Raw genomic sequence first — 27,942 nt, 5'->3', positions numbered from 1 at the left:
TGAAGACCTTGGGGTGAGAGTAGGGCGGAGGGTGGAGAATGCAAGTTCTTGGAAGAATGGAGGGGAGGGCTCTGGTGTTTACTTTCCTTTTCCTGTCCCGTCTTATCACAGTCCTGTCACAGGGTGAACCAGGCTGGCCTGCTGATGAGGCTTTCGGGAAGTGCGGGAAGTTACTGGCTTTGTAGCACTAAGACGGAAGGATTGAAGAATAGGGGATCTGAAACCTCCCTGAAAGAGAGGTTTCTCAAAGAGGCCTCCCTAAATGAAGGATGAATTAATCACATTTCTTTACCAGACAGCAGGACAATACTAGATGACCTTCTGGCACACTGTTGCTATGAACTTTGGCAGATACCTTGCAATTCTTGTTTCATATTTTATTTTGAGTATCTTGTCAGGAAACCAAGTGATATCCTGTAATATAATCAGTTATTTTTTTTCAAAAGTAATACTGTGCCAGTGGGAACATTTTTTTTAAACTAGAGATAAGCTTTGAAACAAAACATTAAAATAATTGCAGTTGAAGTATAAATAAATTTCACAGGGAAGTTACTCTGTCATCTTGCTACTGTATATGGACTTTGGAAGTGATTTTGTTTTTCCTACCAAATTTTTTTTTTTTTTTGATAAATTACTTTTTGTTATTTATTTTCTGGAATATAGATAATTATGGCAGTGGAGGACTTTAAAGTTATGTTCTGAAATCTGAACTCCTATAATCATAAAAGAATGTCTGAGGTTAAGATTCTTTTAGTGTTTTCCTGTATCCCTCTTCTCTTTACAGTCCCTCATAGATGTGAATTAATTTCTGAAATTCTACCTTGATTGTCTGGGATTTTTGCTTTAAATTATATTTCATGTATACCAAGGAGCAGGTTTCGTTATTCACACTTTTTGTGAGGTCTATAAATTTTGATTTATTTTAGAGTTACCCAGATCAAATAAGTATGTTTCCATCTAGAGAATGTAAAGGTAGTAATAAATGTTTCTTCTCCCCACTCCACCACTTTTTCTTAAGGCCCCTGTTCCAAAGAGTGCACTTATTCCAGTAATTCCCATCACCAAATCAACAGGCTCCCGGTTCCGGAATAGTGTGGAAGGACTGAATCAGGAGATTGAAATAATAATTAAAGAGACTGGGGAAAAGGAAGAGCAACTTATAGTAAGTAATCTTGTATCTTAAAATCAGCCTTATACATTAATTCTTCTAATTATTTTTTAAAAATCACAATTTTGGTTTCCATATTTACATGTTTCTTGCTTCTTGTTGAGAATAAAAATTTATCTCTTTTGAAAAACTCTTGACCTTTGCAAGTGAATGACAGTTTTTGTTTCTTGGCATCTCATAGAGACAACTGATAGGACTTAAATTTGGGTCCTTGAACAAAAACTATTTTTTGTTTTTCTGTATTTAAAAAATCAATATCACTTCTTCTCATTATCTGTAACTCCATTTAACAAAAGTTCAGCTTACTGGTTTGTTGGTGGTGGCGTGGAGTATTTTCTGAGTATGAATATATATCTTACGGTTTGTCAGTTACTGTTTGGTTGACTGTATCATTGTGAAGCACAGGTCTGTTTACCTATAACATACATAGAATGTGTATTCTATTAACTGTGACATACAAAAGTATGGTTTATATGTAAGACAGAAAATTTCCTGTTTATATTTAAAAGCATGTCACAGTATCCTGAAGCTTTCATTCTCCAGTGAAAGAGGATTTGGGGAGTTTAAAGTAGTATTTTATTGATGCCTGAGATTTCTCTCCCTTAAGATGAAAGGCTGGTTTAGCTTAGAGAAAACACCACTGCCCACACCCTACCCTCCTCCACTGCATGATGGTGAAACTTCCCCTGATGGATAATAAAGGTAAACGCGGCAAAGGTGTCCGGGGAGCTGGTTTCCCTGCTAAGTGAGTCACACAAGCCTTCCTCTGAACATTCTCCTTGATTTCCCTCTATAATTAGCACTGCTGTGATTAATCGTTCTCTCATTTAGGAAGGTTTTGAGAACACTGTTTGAGGAGGAAATGAGCAGGGGGAGAGGGCGGCAGAGGCTATCATCAGGTATTACTAGTTCACACAGTGCACAACCTTTTCTTCTCATGTGGAACCTAGAGTTACACCTAGGTTTCTCCTCTTTTATAATGGTGTGTCTTGTTCATTTTGAAAATAAGTTAGCACGTGATAAGTAATTCAGTGTTGTTTCATCCTTCAGCGAGCACTGACCACTCATGTGCCAGACCGCTGTGAGTTCAGAGGCCCTCCTCTGCCACTCGGTGTCCAGCGGCAGGGGGGGCGGGCGATGAGACAGGAATGGCTGTCCCCACAGCCAACACAGAGGCTTCTCCCTCTATCGTGAGGCCCGATAAGGAGAGGGTTTCTGACTTTTGAGTCTTCAGCAACTGGAGGGGAAGGTTGAACCTTGGGTGCCTTTCCAGGGGAATTTCAAAATCAGTGACCAAAACACATACATTTAAAACATTTTTGTAACAGCCCCAAGACATTCCAGACGGCCACCGTGCGCCTCCGCCCCTCGCTCAGAGAAGCAGCAGCACACGCAGCACCGACACGCAGACCCCCGGCGGGGCCGAGCGGGGGAGCAACGACAGCAGCCGCTCCCAGTCTGTGTCCCCCACATCCTTCCTCACCATCTCCAACGAGGGGAGCGAGGAGAGCCCGTGCTCGGCTGATGACCTGCTTGTCGATCCCAGGGATAAAGGTACAACACGGGAGGAGTTTGCTGCCACGGGATAAGCGACACCACCGCTGTATCCTGCTTTCTGTTCATTTTCTAGCAGAACACATATACTTAGGGCCACTAAGATCATGACTTTGAGATGTGTTCAAAATACAGATTTTAAAGAATTGTAGTACAGAACCGTAGGTTTTACTGTGGTACTCAGGTGATGGTCAGGTTGGCTGGGTTTATGGGCTTTTGTTTGTACACTTTTTTTTCTTTTTGCACTTACTAATACAAGTTCCTTAATAGTGAGTAACATTGTTTTTTGGTATAAATGAGATAAACATTTGTCCTGAAAAGCATTTGTTTTCTGTTACCTTAGTTGTCATGTTTTTATTATCTTACTACTTTTTAATTGAATGTGAAGCCTTCAAGTTAGTGTGTTTCAGGATCTATATTTGTGATATTTCTAATAAGAATTAAGCTGACTTATATCAGTGCAAGATGAGTATTCCAGGCAAGCCTGGAGTAAAAGGGGAGGTGGGATGCTTATAGTATTAAACCACTTGCATGATTCAGAAAGTAATTGGAGACATAGCACTTTGAATATTAGTTACTGATAATGTTTTACTTTTAAAACAAATATGATCTTTCATCTATCTTTATCAAGGCAATCTTTTCTTAGCCTAAATTCTAGTTATTACTGCATGAGCTTGAGAAAAATGATAAGATAAATTCTATGGCTCAGTTCAGTAGTCATTTATTTAGACCCTCCTACTTGTAATGTGTTGACTGTCCTAAAATGTTCCACGTCTGATGACAGCTGGTCATTAGTGCCAGTCATCTGAAGTACTAGACTATAGCAAGTGCAAAAGACCCAAGATTTACTGAAGAAGTCACTTCAGACCATGGGCAATTGTAAAATCATACTATTTGGGCCCTTATTTGTCATCTACAAGGTTAAATAAAACATGGCTATACCCTAGACCAGTTATTAATAAATCACACCCCCTGGGGGCAGGACACAGGCACCAGCAGTTTTCCGTGCTCCCAGGCGATTCACATGCACAGAATTTTGACGCCACTGAATTAAATCCTTTGATTGGGCCTTGTGTTTCTTGTCAGTTGACATACTTAATTACTTCTGATACTTGCTAAAGGATTAAAAGAGAGTAAATGCAGCTCCAAGTACTTAAGCTCAATCAGGTGCACCTGCCCCCCCCGCCCCCCGACTAACCACAGCTATTAAAATCTGCCCTTCATTTTCCGTACTTTCTACTTTTACTTCAGCAGCATATAAGGAACTCTGTAAGTTTTGTGTCCTGTTACATTTGACTTCAGGAAACTAGTGACTGGTTAACTTCTTTGGATTTCTTTTGTAAGAAAGTGCTACTGTCAGCAAGGAGTTGTAGTTTAGTTGACATAGACTGTACATTTAGAACACACAGGTTACATATCAAGAATTCTAAGTTAATGTGGTAGAAACTGAGGAAATCAGCACTGAACAGAATCACCAGAGTAAAGAAGTGTTCCCTTGGGTTAATTTAGAAAGATAACAAAAACTTTGAGCCAGACTTTGAAGGAGGTTTTGGAAAATGAGCAGAGGAGGACGTCTTAGGTACAGAGAAGTTTGTAGGCAAAAGAAAGTCTCTGCCATACACTGTGCATAGACTCTGACTACCCGGAGCAGAGATTGCAGCCAGAGGAGTAGAGGAATCAACTGAGAGATTCTGAGGGGCAGCCAAGAGTGAATGATAAGCCACCAGTGAGGAACCATTTTAGTTATTTGTCTTGGGAAGAATGGAGGTGGCATTTGAGCCCGTGTGCTGTGTATAGAATAGAAATAAGGAGCAGCATACCGCAGTATTCAGTGCTGAGGAATAAGTTATACAGGCCTAGGCTGTGGTAATTGTAAGTAGAAAGGAAATCTCTGGTTTATGCATTTTTTAACAATTATGTCTTTTTTTACCAGGAATTGTGTTAGATATTGGGGTAATGTGGATGAGTAAAGCCTTGTTCCTACCCTCAAGTAGTAGCTCATGGTGTACGGGAGGCCAGGAGCAATCAAATACAGTAGGACTATGCACGCATGTGCTAGTATTGCTTAGTAATCCAGCATGTCGTTTCTTGCAGAGAATGGGAACAACTCTCCTTTGCCCAAATATGCAACCTCACCAAAACCTAACAACAGTTACATGTTCAAAAGGGAACCTCCTGAGGGCTGTGAGAGGGTCAAAGTCTTTGAGGAATGCTCGTAAGTATCCCCCCCATCCCTCCCCCACCCGAAACTTTTATTATGAGAAGTATTAAAAGAATTTCAAACAGGCTGAAGAACAGTACGGTGACCACCTGTATATCCAACACTAGATCCTATGGTTAACATTTTGCTTTGTCTCTCTGTGTTTTGGTGTTAGTTTTTACGGAACTGTTTGAAAGTAAGTTGTAGTCATGACATTTACCCTTGAATACAGTTTACTTATTTCCTAAAAGTAACCACTCCTACATAACCACAGTACCATTGTCACACCAAAGAAAATTACAGTTGTGCTTAACACCAACTAGCATCCAGTTATTATTCACATTTCCTCAGTCATCCCCAGCATATCACCCGTGGTTATTTTTGAACCTGTGAACAGTCAGCGCCACACATTGAATTTAGCAGTGTATTTATTCAAGAGAGACCACAGATCTCAATGCAGAGTGGGTTTCCTCCTTTCAAGGATCAAATTCCCTTCAGTTTTTAGTCTCTGGTTCTTTAAACAATTAAAATATTCTGCTGCCAACATGGGGAAGAGAATTCTATTACACTATTACAGAAACGTGTTGCTGTGATAAAGATCATAGAAGAAGCAGAACTTTAAACAGCATCTGGTACCCTTGGTATGCAATCTTCTGTACTCATGTATTTCTGTTGGCTTTTACTCTAGCCAGGGACTCTTAATTTTAGACTCAGAATCTGTTTAGAAGGTATTGCAGCCACGGCCTGTTTTCAGCAGCTGTGGCCCCTTGCTTGTAAGTGATGGCTACAGGGTTGTAGGTATGTATGATGCTGAGCAAATTAGGTGACAAACATTATTTGAAGAGACAATGATGGTACATATATAAACCTCACTTTTCAGTCTCGTTGCAAGACTAAGAGACACCTTCTGGCTTTTTCTCACTATGAAACTAAAAATACAGGGTGGAGATTGTCCGCCCTTGTTTGGTTCACATAACTTCTTTGTTCCATCATGAGTGTCTTAGAATCGTTCTGAAACATGGCATCCTTTTGTTCTGTGCCCCTTCTCTCAGTGCTTCCTTTAATGTCAATTCTAAACAATTTTCCACACAAAGAGCATTGTCTTTCAATCCCTTCACCTTCTCTACTAGGAGATCCCAGCTGTCAGTCTTTTTGCTTTTGTGACAGTAATTGAAAACCCTGTTCTGGCAGCTTCTTCTTTACTCTTTGCACCATGTAAGTCTGAAGCCATGCGTGGTGCCAGAGAGTTTAAGCAGTATTTCTGCACACATGTGTTTCATGGACTCCTTGCACCATAATCATCCAGGAAATCAGCTCAGACTACAGAGTCCCAGGTCCTACCCTAGCCCTAAGGAGTGAAACAATATGGAGCTAGATAGGACCTGGATTATGCATCTTTAACAGATCTCAGAGGACTTTTATGCTTCCCTTCAACATGCTGGCTTAGACCTTTTCATGAGAGTTCTTCAGAAATGGAGTCATTCTAATAGGTAAAAGTTAAATGGTCCACGTGGAACCTTTTGGAGTATTTGACTCATGGCTGATGGACTTAAAAAGCAATTTGAATTTCTGTATAAATGACTTTGAGTGAATATTAGTTGTGTAGGTTGGTGTCCTGTGGCATCTGCCTAGACTGTTATATTTGGAAAAGTTCTCAGTATCTGAACTGTATACATACAACTATGTTGGTTGTTTCTAAAGAGAGGGAAGAAAGGATGGGGAATATGTATGTATTGTGTGTGTATGGATGGATGGATAAATAAAAGGTGAACCATGACATATAAAATGTTTTATGGCATATCCATCTGTTATTAGAAGGTAAATCTCTTTTTTGAATGCACATAGTTTATTATAAATTTTACTGACATAAAGGATGTGTAGCACACAAAAACCTATTTATTTTTAAATATCTTAATTGTATTCCAAAAAGAAATTAATGGCAGTAACCCAAGAATGGATTTTTTAGAGCTAATTTTAACCTTCTGTCAATAAAACAAGTTACTCAAAGTCTAAAATATTGGTTTCTTTTTGCCCCAGATATGTATGTCATAATTAGAGCAAAACCCACTTTATGCACTAGCATTAAAGCAAGGGTAATTATTGGCCCTAATCTTAAAATTTTAGCTTATTTAATCATTCTTTAAAGTATATTTTTCTAAGTCTTCGTTTTTGCTTAAAGGTAGACTTAAAGATCTGAACCAGGAGTCAGGTGAGGGCTTAGTCTCTTATTTGCATGTTTATTTGCCTGAAAGAAAATAGGTAGTTGGATTTGGGCCCAGAAAGGACAAGACCAGATTTAGCTTTTTTTTTTTTTGATACAGCAAAGACCTTAGCCATTCCTTCTGCACTTAGCAAGTCCTTTTTAATGAAGTCACATAGGCTCTTTCCTGATCCCAGTTAATGAACTCCTTGACCTTAGTTATCTTAGGTTCCTAGATATTATGGCCTCTTTGCAGTATAGAGATTTTTTTAAAAGTATGACAGAACTGCTTCCTCTCTTTCTTTCTTTCTTTCCCTCTCTCCCATTCTAAGTAAATTGGAACCACCATTTCTTAGCTGATAATTTATTCCTGAATTTGAAAAGAAAATTGCATAAGGCTTTAAAAAAAATAGCAATTCCTTACATCAGTATGAAAATACCTATAATAATTATCTAGTCTGACCATCTATTTTTCAGAAATCATCTAGCAAGCAGTTATATCTGTTTTTGAGAAACAGTAACTTTTGGTATAACTTATGGAAAAATAAAATATTTACATTAGTTCTGAGGGTTTCTGTGTGTGTACGTGTTTTGGTTTTTTGACATACTTGTTTCTTAAGTTGAAGAAAGCTTTGTAGTAGTATTAGAACTTGCATCTTCTATTAATAGTGGCATAAGTATTATACTGGTTGTGGATAACGAATTTCTTGGAGAATCTTCTCCTAAAAGTTAAATGGAGTGAAAATTGATTGCTTTTGGTGGGCTGCAGTCATGACTCGAGGGGAGACTGGAAGAGGGGTGGGGGCCTGATACTTTTTTTTTCACTGTTAGTGTTTTGTTTCTTGATCTGTGCCCATTAGACAAGTTATGTTTTTTTATGTTATTTTGTGTGAGATCTGTTGCTAAGTCTGTTTTCATGAAAGCAGAAAGGGAGTTAAACTGATTTTAGGTTCTGTCATTTAAAAAGTCACAGTTATCAGATCATTAGTTGAAGAAAAACTGAACAGTTTTTTTGACTCAAGTATAAATATATGTAATTTTTAAAAGTGTATTTTTTGTGCTGATGGGATGTAGGTGAGAGGGAATTTTAGATTCTCTTTTAGCAGTACAGAGGCTGAGAAACTTATTGATAATAATGATGCTATATAATTAATGTTGTGTTGAGAATTCATTTGAAATGTGATCCCATTTAGGCTAGAGCTGGAACTTGGAGTAGCTACCTACTTAATAGCATTAACAAAACAAATGAATTAGCCTTAAAAAAAAAAAAGGAAGAAGTTTGTTTGTATTTCAGAAATACGAGGTTTCATCCTCAAGATCCATTAGCAGCATTGTGTCTTACGTGATTTTTAGCAAGATAACATCAAACAATAATTAAAAACCTAAGCCTCATTTGAAGGAGGGTATAAAACTTGATTAGCCCTTTTTCCCCCTAATATAAGAATGAAAGTTATCTTTACTAATTCTTCGAAAAAAAAAATACAAGCATTATTTAATTATAGAAACATAATATCAACTTCCTATCTGCTTTAAGGAATTGAAAACCATGTTGTCAGTAAAAATAGAGGGGTGTATGCCCTTCTTACAGTATACCCAAATACACATGTGACCCTAAAAGTACTCACCATATAAAGTTTCCATTTTATCCAAGAATAACAATACACAAGTAAAACAAATTTAAATGATGTAATTTCTTTCTTCTTAAATTATTCTTGCCAAAGATATCCATGGGTAGTATTCACTATTAATAAAATATGCCGGCCCAAAGCACTGCCTATATGGAACATTTTTTTTTTTGCACCTACTCCCCAGGGTTGGTGTTTATTCATTCTTTAAAACTCAGCTCAGATGTTCCTTCCTCTGGAAGTTATCTTCTACCAAACTCCCCCTGTTTCTTTGTGCCAGAGGTTATTCACTCGCTTGTTCTACCTCTAAACAATTTACAGACCATTTTTATCACATCTCTCAGACATGCTTGTGCCAGTTTTTAACCTTTTTTTGCTGTGGACATCTCTGGCAGTTTGGTAACGCCTTTGAAGTGATTCATAGCTGCTCTGAATTATGTTTTAAAAACATATTAAAGATTATAATGGAGACTGATAATACTGGAATGCAGTCTGTCCCTTATACCTCTCTCGTCCCAAGAACTACATATTTAGTATGTCTCCATGTACGTCACTCTATCTTTAGGTCTCCAGAATCTAGTGCAGACGTGGCACACTTGTATTTTTTTTTTTATTAGGAGAGATGAGAACCATACTTTTATCGTATGATCATACTACCTTTCCCCACCTGAATCATGATTTATTTAGGTTCTTCCATTTGACTTTCTTCTTAATTTTGTGTCACCTCCATGTTACTTTAACAGTTTAAATTTTATATTTTTACTTTTAGGGAATACCACTAACACTTGTATCCTTTTCCAGCCATTTGGGTTAATTGTCAAGAGCACCTGAGGAGAGGGAAGGATTTGGCTTCAATAAAACCTTTAGAACACAGGACTGTCGTTAGTTTTACTTTGATTTTACATTTACATTATATTATTCAGGAAATCATTATGGCTGTTAACTCAGAACTGTTTCAAAGAGATTTTTAAGCACACTTGGAGAAGCCAAGCCCAGCAAAGTTTAGTCACGCAGTGGCAAAGCTCAGCAAAAGATAGACATCTTGGGTCATTCATTTCTTTGCCTTTGCCCTTCAAAATAGTACAGACTTTGGAACAATCATAGTGGAACATATTTTTGTCTTTAAACAGCTGGAATATCTTTTGCTTTAGGAAATTCTTTATTCACATTGGCTGTCTTAGAGCTTCACTGAGATGCCTGAGCATCCTGTGTGGAGCCTGGGCTTGCCAGGGAGCTGAAATCAACAGTTAAACTCATGTCCTTCCAGCATTCTGAGATGCATAATTCAAATCATGTGTCCTTTGGTTGATGGCATTTGGAGCCTTAGACATAGCTTGAGTTTTGTTTTCCTTTTTTGTGTCTATAAGTTGTTGTTGTTTTTAAAGAAAAAACTTCTGGTGTTTCGTGACTTAAAAGTCTTGGGTTATTTATTCTGTGTCTAGGCCAAAACAACTTCACGAAATCCCGGCCTTTTACTGTCCTGACAAAAACAAGGTGAATTTCATTCCTAAGAGCGGCTCTGCTTTCTGCCTTGTCAGCATCCTGAAGCCACTCCTCCCCACACCAGATCTTACCCTCAAGGGCTCTGGCCATAGCCTGACCGTCACCACTGGCATGACCACCACTCTGCTGCAGCCCATCGCTGTGGCCTCCCTGTCTACAAACACAGAGCAAGATCGAGTCTCTCGAGGAACAAGTACAGTCCTGCCCCCCGCCTCTCTCCTCCCCACACCAGAACCCATTGAGGAAGCAGAAGGATAGGTCCCAGTGCTGTGAGGCTGGAGTTCTGGGCAACTGAGAACCTCCTCGACCCCTTGGCAGCGATGGCATCGTGGCTCCTGGTTGGCTGTGAAGTGCCCCAGCTCTTCCACACTGATGCGGCGTGGCGTGGCTGCTGGAAGGGAGCGGCCCCTCTGGAGGCCGGCCCTCAGCGCCGAGCCTGCCTTTGCTTAAAGCACCGGTTGAAACAAGAAAAAGGTATCATTCTTTGCTTTTGGAGGGCCAATATCACGTTTTTTGTTCTCAAATTAGACTTTTTTGAAAAAAACAAAAAACTGATCCCTGCAAACATGATTCCTGAAGGGAGACGTGAATGATGCTGCAAGAACCATCTTTTCTATGAAAATGACTATTTTATACCAATGTTACATTTTCTGGAAACGTAGCAAACAGGATGTTCTTTGGTGGCCTCTGTTTCTTGTTTCCCTTTCTAGATGTGTGCTTTTCTCAGCTGTTTTCAGCTTTGGGACCAAAGGGATTGTTGACATTTTCCTAGCAATCTTAATCTCATGACTGTGTTCTTTCTCCCAAACAAGAATTGATAGGTTAATAATACCTTGAACCAAGTACATATATAAAAAAGATAAAAAGCAATATGAGTACATTATGTGACTTATGTTTTCTGATGTCAGAAGTTTGTGCTTTGGGTGAAATATTTGTAAAACTGCTGTTTTCTTCACTACTCTTGTATACATTTCACCACGTTGTCAGAAATTATAATCTGGAGACAAGTGCTTTAATATTTTCTCACCCATCATTGGAACTTGGTTTAAAAGTCAGCGAGCCAAAAGGAAACTTAACTGCCCAGTGTTGACTGCTAGCTAGGAGTAAGGAGCCCCTTGGATTTTCTGTGCAGTATTTATCACAGGAACACCCTTCTGTCCCGTGGGTGTCATTCTACCTTTAACCGTCACTGTATCATAGCCCCAAGAGATCCTGAAAATGGCTGTGCATGGATTTCCTCCTCTGCTTTTGTGATGTTGTCGTCTTGTGGATTTGGTCTGGGTTAGTAGTTTGCCAGGAGTGTGATCCATTGAATAGCAACCCTTAGTCACAGAATCTTGAGACTGACGTTTCCTTTGTGGTGGCTGGCACTGAGATATGTTGCCTATAGATTTTGCTAGTTTTTGCTCCAGCATTCCACACAGAGGGGGAAAAACAGGCCAGAAGGGCTTTGGAGCATAAACAGCAGGAATCTTTGAAGAATTGGGGATTTAGTCCGATCTTAACACAAGCACTGCCAGTATCACGTGACAGCAGGCTTCGTGTCTGGATATGTGGTATTAAGGAGCAGCGCGTTTTAAAGTTACAGCCTTGTTGATAGAAAGCATCCTTCTAAGATCTTCGTAAACTACCTTATGATGCAATAATTTAATGTTCCTATACATATTATAGGAAGAGAACATTTAAATACTGTAAAAGGGATTCGGTTTAGAAGGTTACTATGTCAGTTTGTCCAGATATATCCCATCAAAGAAAACCTAGTGGTAGCAAATCTTCTGAAAGGACTTCTTATATTTAAGTACCTTTAAAACATCTAAATAATTAAAAATATGCCCTGTTAAAAATGGAGATGGATTTAGGCAAGTTAGGTAAACAACATTTGAACAGTCTCAGGTTTCAGTTGGTAGGCCTGATGAATTTTGGTTCCTTTTCCACCCAAAACTGATTTAGCTGGAATTAGTACATTGTGGCTTCCAAATTGGAAAAGCTCAGTTATTCAAGGTCTAAGTGTTCTCTGGTGGGTTGGTTTTTGAGAACCTTGATTATTTGACATTACCATTTCACCACCGAGAACCGTTCTGTGAGAAGTACAGAAAAGGGCAAAACAGATCAGGTGAGCTGGTGTTGAAGGTTGGAAGTTAAAAAGTAAGGTTTCAGAAAAATCCCCCATCAGTTTTTGGATTACCTGAATTCTGTTAAATCTCTGTTCTTTTCCTTGCCTCAGACTTACTTCTTTTCCCACCTGGACGTGGTCACAAGGGTGTTTTACCAAAATGCCACTTTGTAATACAGTTTCTCTTCTTACTGTGTTGTGCACGTTTGTCTAACACATCTTTCTGTAGAGTATTCATATATCCTTAATCTACAGTAATTTAAAATCAGAATGGGATTTTAATACTATCATTTTCATAGTCTTATAGGTGGAACTTTTAATGTTTGGCTGTAAGGAGAATGTGAATTTGCAGGTAAATGAATTATATGGCAACCGGACATAGCCCTCGTGTTTGGGAGAAATAGAGCCTGAGGTTTGAAGGAAGGAAAAAAGGTACAAGGTATAAAAAAACTCTTAACTGCCAGTGCCAAAGGGCTAAATTTTAAGTTTATGAGCTTTATGCCGTCTTGAAAAAATATTGATTGTAGTCCATTTAGCTTTTATTTAACCTTGGTGCACAGATGGTTGACTTTTTTTTTAAATGGGTCTACTCTTAATAGAATGCATAATATTGTTTTCTAAAATTACATTCCATAATTATCTTGTTATTCTGTAGAAAACTGTACAGAAGGTAAGTAAACCAGAATAGCTTCAATGGAAATACAATTTAAATTTTTAAAAAATTTTGAATAAATGTACTTCCATTGCGGTAAAAGAAACAGGTGGCTTGTATATTTCAGCAAAAGGAAGCTATTCTCTGGTTATTAACTTTGTCAGTGTTGTTATTTTTACTCTTAAACAGTTTCTTCCTTGCTGTGATAAAAATATATACATTTACTGTTTCTGATCATGACCAAGTCTGTATTACTTGTCAAATTTAGATCTTAAGTTGTCATGGCTTTTGTGAACAGTTATGTTTTTAAAATACCTGTTTTGCTTCTTTGATTAATACGGTGAGCATGGATGCCAAAATTATTTTTTAATTAGATTCATTTTTTTAAAACTATTTCTGATGTTTGTGACAAGCCAAATCAGCCTTTTAGAAGGTGCTACTGCTAACTGTGGAGTAACTGGCAACAAGGAAGCCCCCACCCCCCTTTTTTCCCCTAATGGTTGGCTTTTACTGGGAAAAGGTATTTTAAAAAATAGCAGAGTTTATAGCCTCCTCTGTGTCCATGATTAGGACTGGATTGTCAGAATTTTCTTTTGTTAAAGAAAGTAAAAGAAAAATCGCCACTACTGAATTTATTAAATATAACTCTGAAGATTCATTCCTTAATGCTTAGAATTTTGATGTTTCAAGACTAGACCAGTGGAAGTGCTGAATTTGCATTCAGAAAGCTAAAACACTTAATTTCGCACTTTAAGGTTTAAGTTTTACTCTTCCTAAATTAGGGGTAAGCAGATCAGCCCTGAACAATATTTTGTTTATACAATCCTGTTGATGGATATAATTTATGTTTTTTAAAAGTCTTTATTTTTCATTTCTGTTAAAGCTGTGTAAATCTTTTTCAAATGCAATTTTTAAAGTTTTGTTTTTCTAACAAAATTCTCCCCCAAAACTGCATTTCCAATGGTGATATTGTTACTGTGTACTTATGTATTCCCTATATCTGAACACTTGTTGCTGCCTCACAAGAAAATGGAACTTTTATGTTAAAAATAAAGTCTGTTCTTCTTGAGAGTTTTTTTCTGTGTACTTTTATGAATATTGCCTCAAATGCAAATTTCTTTTCAGATATTTCTAACTTGAAAAAACTTTAGTATATTTTCACAAGTAGAATAATGAATTTGTATTAAGTAGCAGGATATATAATATTCTCAGTTGTTCTTCCTTATTTCCTTGCTACCTCCTCCTCCCTCTAGAACTGAGAGTGCCTGGTATTTGTGGTAAGTGCTAAGCAGACGTTAAAATATCAGCAAGCGCACTGAACGATGTACCTGTAATTCAGTACTTTACAGGTTAAGAGATTTAGCTGGGGGCAGTCACTTAATTTCATTCTAAATTACACATAAAGGAGTTTTTTCCCTTTTGGTAATTCGTTCTTGCTAAGCCAGGTATATTCTTCCTTTGTGACAAAGGTTTATAGATGCAAGGCAGTTGTTAGCTTGAGGGTTTAGTCTGTATGAAGATTGTATGCAGTATAATCTCTTAGAAAGCAGGGTCACCTTTTAAGTGAAATAAGTGTCATCATGGCTGCCTGTCATAAAAAGTGGTCACCAAATTACTTTGTAAGAAATTCTAAAAATTATTTCTGGGGGGAAAACATTAACCATAATTTGGATATATATATATGTGTGTATATACATCCATACATAAACACACAAATATATAAACACATAATGTAACATAGCATCAAATATGAAGAGAATCCCTCAAACTGGTGTAACATTTTCTTCCATTTTTCTTTTTTTCTGTCTTTTCCCTCCACCTTTAAAGAGGTTGAGAGGAGAAAATTTAGATCTTAAGTTGGGTGTGCCTGGTTTTCTCTGTTTTTTAATTTTTTTGCTTTGATTCATTAATATTAAATATACCCCCTCTCCCCAAAAGTTTTTAGGTCTATAATGATTCTTTCCCTTTAATTTCTTTTAAGTGGCTGGTTGTGAAATACTTAGCATCCCCTTCCTAGGAGTTCCCTGCTGATGTATATCATTTTTTCCCTTGCTAGACCTCTATTAGAATGGGCTTCCCTGATGGCTCAGACAGTAAAGAATCTGCCTGCAATGCAGGAAACCCAGGTTTGATTCCTGGGTCAGAAAGTTCCCCTGGAGGAGGAAATGGCAACCCACTGCAGTACTCTTGCCTGGAGAATTCCATGGACAGAGGAGCTTGGTGGGCCACAGTCCATGGGGTTGCAAAGAGTCAGACAAGACTGAGCGACCCACACTTTCACTTCTATTAGAACATGGCAGGATAATGTAGGTGACTTCACAGGTGGCGCAGTGGTAAAAGAATCCACCTGCCAATGTAGGAGACTCGAGACGTGGGTTTGTTCCCTGGTTCAGGAAGATCCCCTTGAGTAGGAAATGGCAACCCACTCCAGTTATTTTTGCCTGGAAAATTCCATGAACAGAGGAGCCTGCCAGACTCCAGTCCATGGGGTTTTAGAGTTAGACACAACTGACTGATGATATAAATAACCTTTGTATCTCTTTAGTTCAGTGTTTTCAAACTGTTTGGGTCTTGAAATGAATTATATAGGTCTAGCTAACATTTTTTTTTAATGAAATATAACAAAAAATATAAGTATATTCAGACATGAGGGGAATAGTATTTGTATGTAAAGCTTTTGCTAGCCTTGAAAGTGAACGTGAAAGTCAGTCCTGTCAGACTTTTTGCGACCCCTTGAATATACAGTCCATGGAATTCTCCAGGCCAGAATACTGGAGTGGGTAGTCATTCCTTTCTCCAAGGGATCTTCTTAATTTAGGGATTGGGAAGGGATCTGACCAAGGGATCAAATCCAGGTCTCCCGCATTGCGGCCAGATTCTTAACCGGCTGAGCCAGCAGGGGAGCCCTTAGTAGCCACAGGGATACATATGTACTAGGTTGTAAAGTAAAATACATTTCTTATTGTGAGTTGTCATCAAAAATGATTTGAAAAATACTGTTGTAGATACAACTTTTATATATATGTGTTTTGGGGTTGGTCTGCTATCTTAACAGGGAGACTGCAGTCTTTAAGGATACTGTTTCTACTTTTTAGTAACTATCTCCAAATTGCTGGTTTTATTTAAAAATTTCTCTTTAGTGGTTTGCATCTTCCTCACATGGAGTGTTTAACTCCATATACTCTTTGATTTTATACAGAAGTATGGGTACATCATACTAAATCATTGTTTTGGAGAAGACTATCACGGAGCTCAGGGCTTCCCTGGTAGCTCAGTTCATAAAGAATCCGCCTACATCGGAGGAGACCCCAGTTCAATTCCGGGGTCAGGAAGATCCGCTGGAGAAGGGATAGGCTACCCACTCCAGTATTCTTGGACTTCCCTTATGGCTCAGCTGGTAAGGAATCCACCTGCAATGTGGGAGACCTGGGTTCAAACTCTGGGTTGGGAAGATCGCTTGGAGAAGGGAAAGGCTACCCACTCCAGTATTCCAGCCTGGAGAATTCCATGGACGTATAGGCCACAGTGTCGCAAAGAGTCAGACGTGACTGAGCGACTTTCTATCATGGAGCTTTGATGGCCAAAAACCAGGAGTATGACCATTCATCTCAGTTCCATGTCTTAAGCAGTTATTTTTGAGATCATCGGGATCATTCAGAGGAGATCCAGGAAAAGCCCAAGATTTAGGGCCACAATTCGGGAACTAGTTCTGGCTCTGCAGCTTAATGGTCATGGGATCTTAAGCAAAGAAGTCACCTCTTTGAACTTCAGTTTTCTGATGTGATTTCAGGAAATGCTGATGACAATGCTAGTCAGTTAGATGGCAACTATGAAAATAACAAAACTGGAAGCAAACACATGTTATCTTCTCCTTTCTCTTTTGTTGGGTAAGTTTATTCATTCCTTAGAAAAGCCACAAGTTGTTGATCAGGGAAAATGATCCCATGAAAATTCATTTTACCTTGTAAAGTGTAATACAGTCAAGGGTGTTTAGCTGAAATCATAATAAAGGTAGGTAACACTTTCTGATAGCTTTCCACGTGCCACAGGCTTAGTGCTTACAGAACTCTAGGAAGCCAGATACTGCTAGTTACTATCTTATAAATCACAAGATCAGAATTAGATTAACTTATCCATGGTCATATATCTGAAAAATGTCAAAATCTGGCTTTGAACCAAGTCTGACTCCACAATTTAGACTTAACCACAAAGCCTTACTGCTACTTCTCCTGTAACAATGACATTAATAAAATATAAGTGTCCGGTATCATTGCAGATTATGTGCCCTTGGGTCATTGCCTCATTTGCTCTTTGTGGTATTCATTGGTTCAACTGCTGGCAGTTTGGTTTGGAGGGCAAAGAGAAAGTAAGCTGGTTAAACATCAGTTCCTGACCAAGCAAGTTAGTGACACAAATCCTCAACCTCTGGTTTTTAATGTTGCTACAGCTGCAGAAATTCAAAAGAAATATTTTAATTTGAGAAGCATATCTTTTAGGGGCTTCCCCGGTGGCTCAGATGGTAAAGAATCTGCCTACAATGCAGGACACCCAGGTTTGATCCCTGGGTTGAGAAGATTCTTTGGAGAAGGGAATGGCTACCCACTCCAGTATTCTTGCTGGAGAATCCCATGGACAGAGAAGCCTGGCAGGCTATATATAGTCCATGAAGTCTTAAAGTGTCAGAAACGACTGAGTGACTTTCACTATCTTTTTTAGAGAGGCAAAAAGTGGGGCTTTCAATCACATTTTTGGTGAGTTTTTTTTAATGTGACTTTTTGAGGTAAAGACTTAGTAATTTTTAGTCTGTTACTTTGCATGCCCATTTCAGACACAGTAAAATCACCCAGATGACAGTTTAGTTCCTATGTAACATTAATAGGAGTTACCCCTAGATGGTCAGGCTGTGGAGGATTTCTTGGTCTTCTACTTTTCCAGACTTTTTAAATGAGAGAGCATTATTTTGAAATGGGATAAAGAAATTTTTTTAAAGGTAGTAACACGCCCTTCAAAATCTTACCTGTTAACACTCACCTCACCTTCATCTCCAGTTTGTACTTATTTTTTGGATGCTGAATGGTTTTATTTACATCACTGAGTACAGAACCATGTCTTGAATTTAGATGCCAAGGACAGTTCTTAATGAACTCCGTGTGTGTGCATGCTTAGTCGCTCAGTTATGTCTGACTCTTTGTGATGCAATGGACTGGAGCCCACCAGGCTTCTCTGTCCATGGGGATTCTCCAGACAAGAATACTGGAGTGGGATGCCATGCCCTCCTCCAGGGGATCTTCCTGACCTAGGTGTCAAATTCATGTTTCCTGTGTCTCCTGCATTTCAGGCGGATCTTTTACCCACTGAGCCATCGGGGAACTCTTTAGTCTTCTTTTTTAAAAAAAAATTTTATTTTATTTATTTATTTTAATCATTTATTTATTATTTATCATTTATTTATTATTATTTTTTTTTACTTTACAATATTGTATTGGTTTTGCCATACATCAACATGAATCCGCCACAGGTGTACACATGTTCCCCATCCTGAAATCCCCTCCCACCTCCGTCCCCGTACCATCCCTCTGGGTCATCCCAGTGCACCAGCCCCAAGCATCCTGTATCCTGCATCAAACCTGGACTGGCGATTTGTTTCTTACATGATATTATACATGTTTCAATGCCATTCTCCCAAATCATCCCACCCTCTCCCTCTCCCACAGAGTCCAAAAGACTGTTCTATACATCTGTGTCTCTTTTGCTGTCTCGTATACAGGGTTATCGTTACCATCTTTCTAAATTCCATATATATGCATTAGTATACTGTATCGGTGTTTTTCTTTCTGGCTTCACTCTGTATAATCGGCTCTAGTTTCACCCACCTCATTAGAACTATTTCAAATGTATTGGCTGAGTAATACTCCATTGTGTATATGTACCACAGCTTTCTTATCCATTCATCTGCTGATGGACATCTAGGTTGCTTCCATGTCCTGGCTATTATAAACGGTGCTGCAGTGAACATTGGGGTACACGTGTCTCTTTCAATTCTGGTTTCCTTGGTGTGTATGCCCAGCAGTGGGATTGCTGGGTCATAAGGCAGTTCGATTTCCAGTTTTTTAAGGAACCTCCACACTGTTCTCCATAGTGGCTGTACTAGTTTGCATTCCCACCAACAGTGTAAGAGGGTTCCCTTTTCTCCACATCCTTTCCAGCATTTATTGCTTGTAGACTTTTGGATCACAGCCATTCTGACTGGCGTGAAATGGTACCTCATTGTGGTTTTGATTTGCATTTCTCTGATAATGAGTGATGTTGAGCATCTTTTCATGTGTTTGTTAGCCATCTGTATGTCTTCTTTGGAGAAATGTCTGTTTAGTTCTTTGGCCCATTTTTTTATTGGGTTATTTTTCTGGAATTGAGCTGCAGGAGTTGCTTGTATATTTTTGAGATTAGTTGTTTGTCAGTTGCTTCATTTGCTATTATCTTCTCCCATTCTGAAGGCTGTCTTTTCACCTTGCTTATAGTTTCCTTTGTTGTGCAGAAGCTTTTAATTTTAATTAGGTCCCATTTGTTTATTTTTGCTTTTATTTCCAGTATTCTGGGAAGTGGGTCATAGAGGATCCTGCTGTGATTTATGTCGGAGAGTGTTTTGCCTATGTTCTCCTCTAGGAGTTTTATAGTTTCTGGTCTTACATTTAGATCTTTAATCCATTTTGAGTTTATTTTTGTGTATGGTGTTAGAAAGTGTTCTAGTTTCATTCTTTTACAAGTGGTTGACCAGTTTTCCCAGCACCACTTGTTAAAGAGATTGTCTTTTCTCGATTGTATGTCCTTGCCTCCTTTGTCAAAGATAAGGTGTCCATAGGTGCGTGGATTTATCTCTGGGCTTTTATTTTGTTCCATTGATCTATATTTCTGTTTTTGTGCCAGTACCATACTGTCTTGATGACTGTGGCTTTGTAGAAGAGCCTGAAGTCAGGCAGGTTGATTCCTCCAGTTCCATTCTTCTTTCTCAAGATTGCTTTGGCTATTCGAGGTTTTTTGTATTTCCATACAAATTGTGAAATTATTTGTTCTAGCTCTGCGAAAAATACCGTTGGTAGCTTGATAGGGATTGCATTGACTCTATAGATTGCTTTGGGTAGTATACTCATTTTCACTATATTGTTTAGTCTTCTTTTAAGTTGCACATAAAACATGGGAGAAGATAGACTGTGACCCATCCTAACAATAAGCATTTTTCTTCCCATCCTGCTCTTCAGGTTTTCTTTGGTATATTTAAATGAACCCTTATTGTTGTGTGTTTTAAATGCATTACTTTCAGTACTGCTGAATTGGTTAATATGTTAAAGTTTGTAGTTTAATGTAAAGTTAAAGTTTCCCAGTTTAATGTCTACATCCCAAGATTCTGGGTGTGTTTCACTGCTCAAGGTAAGGAAATGCAGGGCCCTGCCAGTGCTATGGAAGATAGAAGTAACTGGATCAGTTAATCCTGGCTTTCTATTCCTCCTGTCAGCAAATCAAGTTAAATAATATGGCTTATATTTCACTGGTTATTGCGTCCAGGCTCAGAACTTTGCTGTTTAGTATTCTGTATTTTGTTACTAACAGTATTTACACAAAGAACACACATTCTGTTATTTCCCATATCTTACAAAGTCCCTCCTGCATGAAATAGAAAGAATCAGTCTTACAAGGATATTAATTGCCCTGGTTTTATTTTCATTCTGTGGTATCTGTATCATTCAAACTACCTTCTTACTACTATGGTCCTGAGGTAAAAACCAATGTTTTTGAATAGGGAAACAACAACTAGATTTGTATTGAACACTTTAGAAAATAAACTTTTTAATGCCATCTTATAGTTTTATTATTAATAAAAGAGGCTCAGAAAAATAGCACATTCAAACTTCCTTTGTTCGTACACAGTTAAGACCTTTACATTTCCAGATGGTCTGAAATACAAACACTTTTTCATTGTGCAAATACTGAAACCTGTTTTGTTAAAACAGGTTGTTTCTAATCATATCAGAGTTATGTTTTACACTTAATGAAAGATTTCAAAAAATACAAAGTCACACCAATTTGATCTTAATCTGCCCTAAAGTTGGTTGAAGAAAGATTAGGCAAATTTTAGTTCTTCTGGGGGCTCTTCTAAGTTTAAATGCATTTTTGTCTGCTATTAAAAAGTATAAGATAGCTATCCCCCCCCCACTCAACATAAAAAGCATTCATTTATTTTGATAAGAGTTGTTCTCAGCTCACCCTTGGTTAAGGTTAATTCATTTATTTATTGAATGGTGGTTCTAGATTTAAGCAAATAGCAACTGACCACCTTTCTGTTCTATGTTTATCCTGTCCTTTCCTTTCACTCCCAACTGAATATGTGCTTGGTTTGCTATTATACCTATTTTAAGTGTAATACAGCCAAATTTCTGTTTCTGGCTCTTAAATTAATGATTGAGCTTCAAATAACTAACCTTGAGGAAAAATAAAGTTTTAAATGTGCACTTCAAAAATGGAGTCATTAGACTTGCTGAAGTTGTAACTGGACTTTCTAAGGCAGTGTTGCTTTTGGGTTAAAGGAGCAAATGGATACTCTGTTGAAAGCAAAAATGTTAGAGAAACTAAGAACTGAATAATACAAATTCTGATATGTTTCTATTTTTTGATAACCTTTGCTCTTGGAAAACTGGGGGGCAGTATCCCCCCTACATCCACTGTCAGGGATTTAGGCCTAGGGAGAGTACTGGTTTTCCTCTTTGTTTACGCCATAACAAGGACTGCTCCGCATGGATGTGAGGGAGCTATACAAGTATTTTTTAACTAATGCATTAGTGAGAATTAATAAGAGAAAAATGGCAAAACTCAAGACAATTAACACTTTCTGAGGTACTCCCAAAGTTGAGAGCTCAGAGTGACCATGGGTATAGACTTCAGATTGTGATTCATAATCATGACCCTGGTGATGGATTTTGGTGGAACAATGTACTGCACTGGCAAATGTCACTGAATACAAAGGGAGAGTTACAAAATGCTTAAGGGTTAAACCAAGTAAATATGAATAAGCACGTGAAAATATTTTAAGGAAAGTTTTACAGACTCTTTTAAGTCCATATTCCTGACCCTCAGTTAAGGTCTTTCTAGCCAGCCACTACTTGACCACAGTTGTGGTTTTCCAAAGACCCTGTGGGCGGTTCAGATCGTAGTTAGGCCAGACTGCTATGGATGGGAAGTGGACTGCGATTTACCTGCCCTAGTCACTCCTAAGAAAATGTTTTTTCTATATACAGTGACTCAGAGATTACAAGCAATTCTCCTGTAAATAATAGTTAAGCTTGCTTGGAACTAGGAGTATAGTGAAATCTGCTGTGAACATGTTCGTGAACATGGTCACTTATGCAGATACAATGGACTGGACGATGATGAAACAGGACAGCGGGTGAACTGCCTCAGAACTAAGGCTGGGCAGGAAGAAAGAACAGGACATAGAGTGACTGTGTCTACAATGGCTGTGCTTGTATCAGCATATACTTCAACTTCCATTAAAGGACCTGCCTTCTGATACTTAAGACTCTAAACCTTCCAAGGGTAAGTTTGTCCTTAGTAATCAAACAGAACCTCAGCTGATGTCACCCACAGAAAAGTGGGAAAATGAAAGACTGCTTTACTGATGGTATAGAGCTTTCTGTAACTGTGCCAGAAAGTATTCTGGGTTAAATCATGTTAAGAAATACTGGGTAAGTATTGCACATCTGTTCGAGGGTGAGTTAATCAGATTTTTCCCTCATTCAAGTAGACGTTTCCAGGTGGTTGCAGGAATACGACTGCCAGTTGCCCAGGGAGTATCCTCCCTGGTCTTCTTTCAGGCAGCGTGTGAATACAGGGCACTGTGACGGCAGTGTGTGAAGACTTAGGCCTGAAGACAAAATGAAGTACAACGTCTGAAATACTGTTGGACAGTCCTGTGGTTTATAAGATGGGAAGAGAATTTTCTGTTTCTACAGAGGGTGGACTTAGCAAATAACTCGTCCTGCTACTTTCCCCAAAAAATTCAATAATGAAATTGGAGGGTGTCCATGATTTTGTATGAAGGAAAAGAACTGAGATACTACATTTTAGCCTCCAAGTGGAGAGAACAAATACCAAGTTTCTCTGTGATTTCATCAAAGAAAACTGAGTTCTCAAATCTTATTCTACCTTTCTAAAGACAAAACTAGTCTTGTTTCTAGTGCTATGTTCCACAACAGAAAATCCCCCCTGCCAGTGTTTTATTTAAAAACCAACCCCAAATCACAACCCAGTTTACATGCTGTCCTTTATCTATATATAGAAATCTCATAGCCAGCAAGGCAACTCATACATAAAAGATTTTCCAAATAAATAAACCCAATCCCTACTAAGTTTTGGTATCAATTTCAGACTCAATAGTTTTGTAAAGTTTTACATATATTACCAACTGCTGCAAATCCAAGATATTAAATAGACACTTAATGTATAAAAATGTGGTTGGTCCTTACCATCTGTCTAAAGTTGGCTGTCAAGTGTTAAATTTGCAAACACAATGTCTTCATATGTGAGTGACAACATAAACTCCTTTTCACTAAGGCAGTAAGTTGCAAAACTGGTGTCTCAAGGCCATTGAAGTGGCATCGTAACTTCAGTCAAGCATTAAGAAGTTCATCATCTGAATGTCCGATAGCATCTGGGTTTGAAAGTGGATCCAAGTCTGCAAATAGATTGAACCAGGCTGACATGTCTTGGTTACCACTGTTGGGAGCTAGTAAAAAAGAAAAAAGAAAAAAAAAAAAAACACATTGAAGAGTCCCAGATTTTTAAAAAATCACATCACTGTACCACATTTATAATTTTAAAGTAGATGCTGCTGCTTTTGAATCAAATTTAAGACAACTGACAAGAATAAACATCGATTATGTCTCCTTGAGGATAATTTGGAAAGCTAATTGCATGTTGCTCTGAGAAGGACTTGATTAAAAGTGAAAAGGCAGGAAGTAATAGAAGACTCTCCGATAAGGCTCAAGGTTAAAAGTAACCTTTGTTCCTACACTTGCAAACTTAGTGCTTGGAATACATATTTATTATCAAAGTAATCTTAAAATATAGATGTAGGGAGGAAACAATCCCCTAATCCTGTCTCTCAGCAGTTGTCCTTTTCATTTACAGTTGTTTTGTCTTTTCCACGTGTACTTTACAAATTTTTGATAAATATGGAGTGAATTATGTCTCAGATACAACTTCCTGTTAACCAACTCTCTCCCTGTGGAGAATGGAAAATTGCATATATGGATAATCTACAAGTAATGGGCAGATAGTCAAGAATAATACATTTATGCTGAAGGCTGGGGCTAGTGAACGACTGTTCAGTGGCATGGACAGTGGGTCATCTCAGAAGGCCAGGGGGTCCAGAAAGCAGGGCTGAGACCCAGGGGACAATCCGAAGGTTACATATGAGACCAGAGACGCAGTGGACAGAGGACGGAAGGCAATCAACTCACGAGGCTAAAGCAACCCTCTCTTACAAGCATGGCTATCACTTTACACAGAGGAGGGGGCTGGAGACTGGGCTGTGGGGATCCCAAGCCTCAGGGATCCGGACAGAGTGAAAGGCAGCTTTGTGTATCCAGTTCTGTTTCTGGAAACCCCAAGGTAGTGTCAGTGATGCCCACACAAAATTCTGGCTCTGAGTCCTGGGTGTACTACCTACTAATAAGTAATAATGAGCAAGTCATTTAACCTTGGGTCCTCTTGCTTCCTCATTTGTAAAGATCATATAATTTATTATTAAACCAGGATACTTGAGAGGAAGTAGGGCGGGGTGGGGCTTTTAATAATTAAACTTGAAGAACAGTGTCAAGCAGGACATTTGATCATTAACACCTGAACTCCCTCAAACAGCTGTTGAGAGGTTCTGATGAGCATACAAAAATCGTACAGTATTCTACAAATGTGGCATGGTTTTATATTTATCTGTCACAGTGGGAAATGAAGGTCTTAATTATGTTATTTTCATGGGGGCTTTCCTTGTGCACTTTTCTTGCCTACAGAGATTCTTAGAGGACAACAAGTAGAGGGTGAAGGAGTGAGTCAGGTGGCGCTAGTGGTAGAGTCCAGCTGCCAGTGCAGGAGGCATAAGAGACATGGGTTCAATTCCCTAAGTTGGGAAGATCCCCTGGAGGAGGGCACGGCAACCCACTCCAGTATTCTTGCCTGGAGAATCCCTTAGACAGAGGAGCCTGCTGGGCTATGGGTGGCCCAGAGTCAGACATGACTGCAGCGACTTAGCATGCACACATGTATAGAGAAAAAGAGCCTAAATAACTAATTTTCATACAGTAAAAGCAACCATAAAAATACCAACATCAAGAAACAGAACATGACCACTCCTTAGAAGCTGGCACCCTCCGGTCACTACTCACACCACCCTCACCCAACCTCTCACCCAGCATCACAGATAAAATAAATACCATTGGGGCTGTTAGCAACAGTGCTGTCAAAACATCCTTTTGCATCTATTTTGGTTAACAGTTGAATGCATTTCTGTTGGAAAAGTACTTAGGAGTGGAAAGGTACATGCATCTTGTGGTGCGTGTATTTCAGTTTTAGCAGAAACTGCCAGTTTTCCAAATGGTAATGCTAATTTACACTCCCACAAGTAGTGTCCAAGTTCTTCCATATCCTTGTTAGCATGAGTGGTTTTCAGTTTTTATTTAAGCCGTTCTGATAGGTGGGTAATGGTATTATTGCATTTTTGGTTTTAGTTTGCATTTCCTTAAGGTGGATCAGCTAGTCAAAGAACTCACCTGCAATGTGGGAGACCTGGGTTCAATCCCTGGGTTGAGAAGCTCCCCTGGAGAAGAGAAAGGCTACCCACTCCAGTATTGTGGCCTGGAGAATTCCATGGACTGTATATAGTCCATGGGGTTGCAAAGAGTCAGACATGACTGAGCGACTCACCTCACTTCACTAATGACTAATGAAGTGGGGGGTACTTAATGAGTGAATTTTAAAATTGTTAAGAACTTTAATTTTTATTAAAATTCTAAGGTTTAATTTTATTGTAGCTTTTTGCTGAAAGCTTTTCCCCCCTATTTTCCCCCCACTAAGCCTCAAGGATTATAAGCAAATAGCAGTATTCTCAGTATCTCAGCTTTTTTCTGTTCAGTGGTAAAATTTACTCACTTTTTTAATGATTAAACACAATTAAGTTTTAGTGAGTTTAAAAAGAGAAAACTAAATAGTCTGAATCCCTAAGGGTGTCTGTATTCAGAATTGGCTGCTGTGAATCTGTGATTTGCTTGGAATTGACAGATTCCCCAACTGATTTATCCCAAAGTATTAGGAAGAATAAAATAGGATTCCATGAGTCCACAATGATACATATCAACAAGTAAGTAAAAGTGAGGACAAGACAAAGCTTTTCTGTACAGCAGAACGCCAACTAGTAAACGTAGAAGGAATGACCAAACAGAAACCTATCATCTGGTAACAACCACAGTAACAGACGTTTCATGCAGGAATTATCAAGGAATGCTGAGTTAGTGGGAGAAACTTTGGTAATGAGAAACAACCCATTCTTACAGTTTCAAAATATTTTTCCACATGATAATTATTCATCACAAAGGAAAAAACAGAATAGTAATTTGATAGTGAATAAACCTGGCAGACACCGCCTTAACCAAGTGATCGAAGTTAATAACATCGTGAGCAACGGAGCACAAGAGGCACCGTGTGCCTCCCGGTATGGTTTCCTAAGAACACACAACATCATTCCTGTGCTGCTAGTCCTGACAAAATGCATAACCTGAATCTATGAGACAGCGTCAGATAAACTCAATTCGAGGAATATTCTACAAAATTAACCACACACACACACACAAAGCCACAACAATGGAAGGCAAAGACTGAGGAACTGTCCCAGATTAAGAGGCTAAAGAGACCTGACGACAAATACAGTGTGATCCTGCATTGGATCCTGGATTGGTCTAGGAAAATATCTTTTTCTCTTGTTATACATTATATAATTTGTAACACTACTGTATTTTATAACAACTGAAATAATCTGAATAAGATCTATAGATTGCATAACAGTAGTAAGGTAATGTTTAATTTCCAATTTTGATCACTAAATTGTGATTATGTAAAAGGATGTCCTTCTTAGGAAACAGATGCTAATGTTTTTAGCGGTGAAGGGCATTACGTCTGCTATTTAAGTCTCAGAATAATTTCAGTTCACAAAAAATTACATATACTGCACACACAGAATAAGGCAAACATGGTAACATTTTTTGAAATCCAGGTGGGAAAATATGGGAATATTTGGTACGATTTTTGCAAGCCTTTCTGTAGGTCTGAAATGGTTTGAAAATTTTAAAATATTGATACTACAAAGATTTAGATGTCAGCCTAAAAGTGCTCCCACTGGTCAACATGGGGACAGTTTGAGAACCAAAATGATTAAGAACAGCAGTGATTATAAACCACAGAAAAAGTATGAATCCATTCTGACAGTGAACACATATGTAAATAGGGAATAAGAGATAGTTTTCTGCTTACAGCAGAAGGGATAGGCCAGTCATTCTAGTATTCTTGGGTTTCCCTGGTGGCTCAGACGGTAAAGAATCTGCCTGCAATTCGGGAGACCTGGGTTCAATCCCTGGGTTGGGAAGATCCCCCTGGAGGAGGACAATGGCAACCCACTCAAGTATTCTTGCCTAGAGAATCCCCACGGACAGAGGAGCCTGGAAGGCTACAGTCCATGGGGTCATAAAGAATTGGACACAACTGAGTGACTAAGCACACACAGCACCGGGCAGGTCAGTCAGTCAGATCAGTCGCTCAGTCGTGTCCGACTCTTTGCGACCCCATGAATCGCAGCACACCAGGCCTCCCTGTCCATCACCAACTCCCGGAGT

The 27,942-nt window shown here is 38.7% G+C and overlaps 2 protein-coding genes across 25 annotated transcripts in view; one reads left to right on the top strand and one right to left on the bottom strand.

The window, feature by feature from the left end:
* FAM117B (family with sequence similarity 117 member B) overlaps nucleotides 1-14,086 on the top strand; it is a 74,844-nt gene extending 60,758 nt beyond the window's left edge. Inside the window, exons 5-8 of the mRNA XM_086345516.1 lie at nucleotides 1,019-1,162; nucleotides 2,497-2,722; nucleotides 4,817-4,937; nucleotides 10,190-14,086. Coding sequence (XP_086201642.1) covers nucleotides 1,019-1,162; nucleotides 2,497-2,722; nucleotides 4,817-4,937; nucleotides 10,190-10,508 — 810 coding nt within the window. The 3' untranslated portion in view covers nucleotides 10,509-14,086. The remainder of the gene's footprint in view (nucleotides 1-1,018; nucleotides 1,163-2,496; nucleotides 2,723-4,816; nucleotides 4,938-10,189) is intronic.
* A 6,768-nt stretch (nucleotides 14,087-20,854) lies between these two features.
* ICA1L (islet cell autoantigen 1 like) overlaps nucleotides 20,855-27,942 on the bottom strand; it is a 58,176-nt gene continuing 51,088 nt past the window's right edge. For 10 of the 24 annotated variants that reach the window (XM_086345619.1, XM_086345542.1, XM_086345643.1 and 7 more), the window contains one exon: nucleotides 20,855-23,789. In XM_086345619.1, the coding sequence (XP_086201745.1) occupies nucleotides 23,674-23,789 (116 nt within the window). In that variant the 3' untranslated portion in view covers nucleotides 20,855-23,673. The remainder of the gene's footprint in view (nucleotides 23,790-27,942) is intronic. The other 14 variants (XM_086345601.1, XM_086345671.1, XM_086345664.1 and 11 more) reach the window with 3 other exon arrangements.

Source organism: Bos grunniens, chromosome 2, assembly GCF_055505025.1.
Source record: "Bos grunniens cultivar Pamir isolate PY7600 chromosome 2, Bosgru_T2T1.0, whole genome shotgun sequence".
NCBI lineage: Eukaryota > Metazoa > Chordata > Mammalia > Artiodactyla > Bovidae > Bos > Bos grunniens.
Note: the sequence above shows the minus strand (reverse complement) of the source record. Positions and strands in the feature narration are given on the sequence as shown.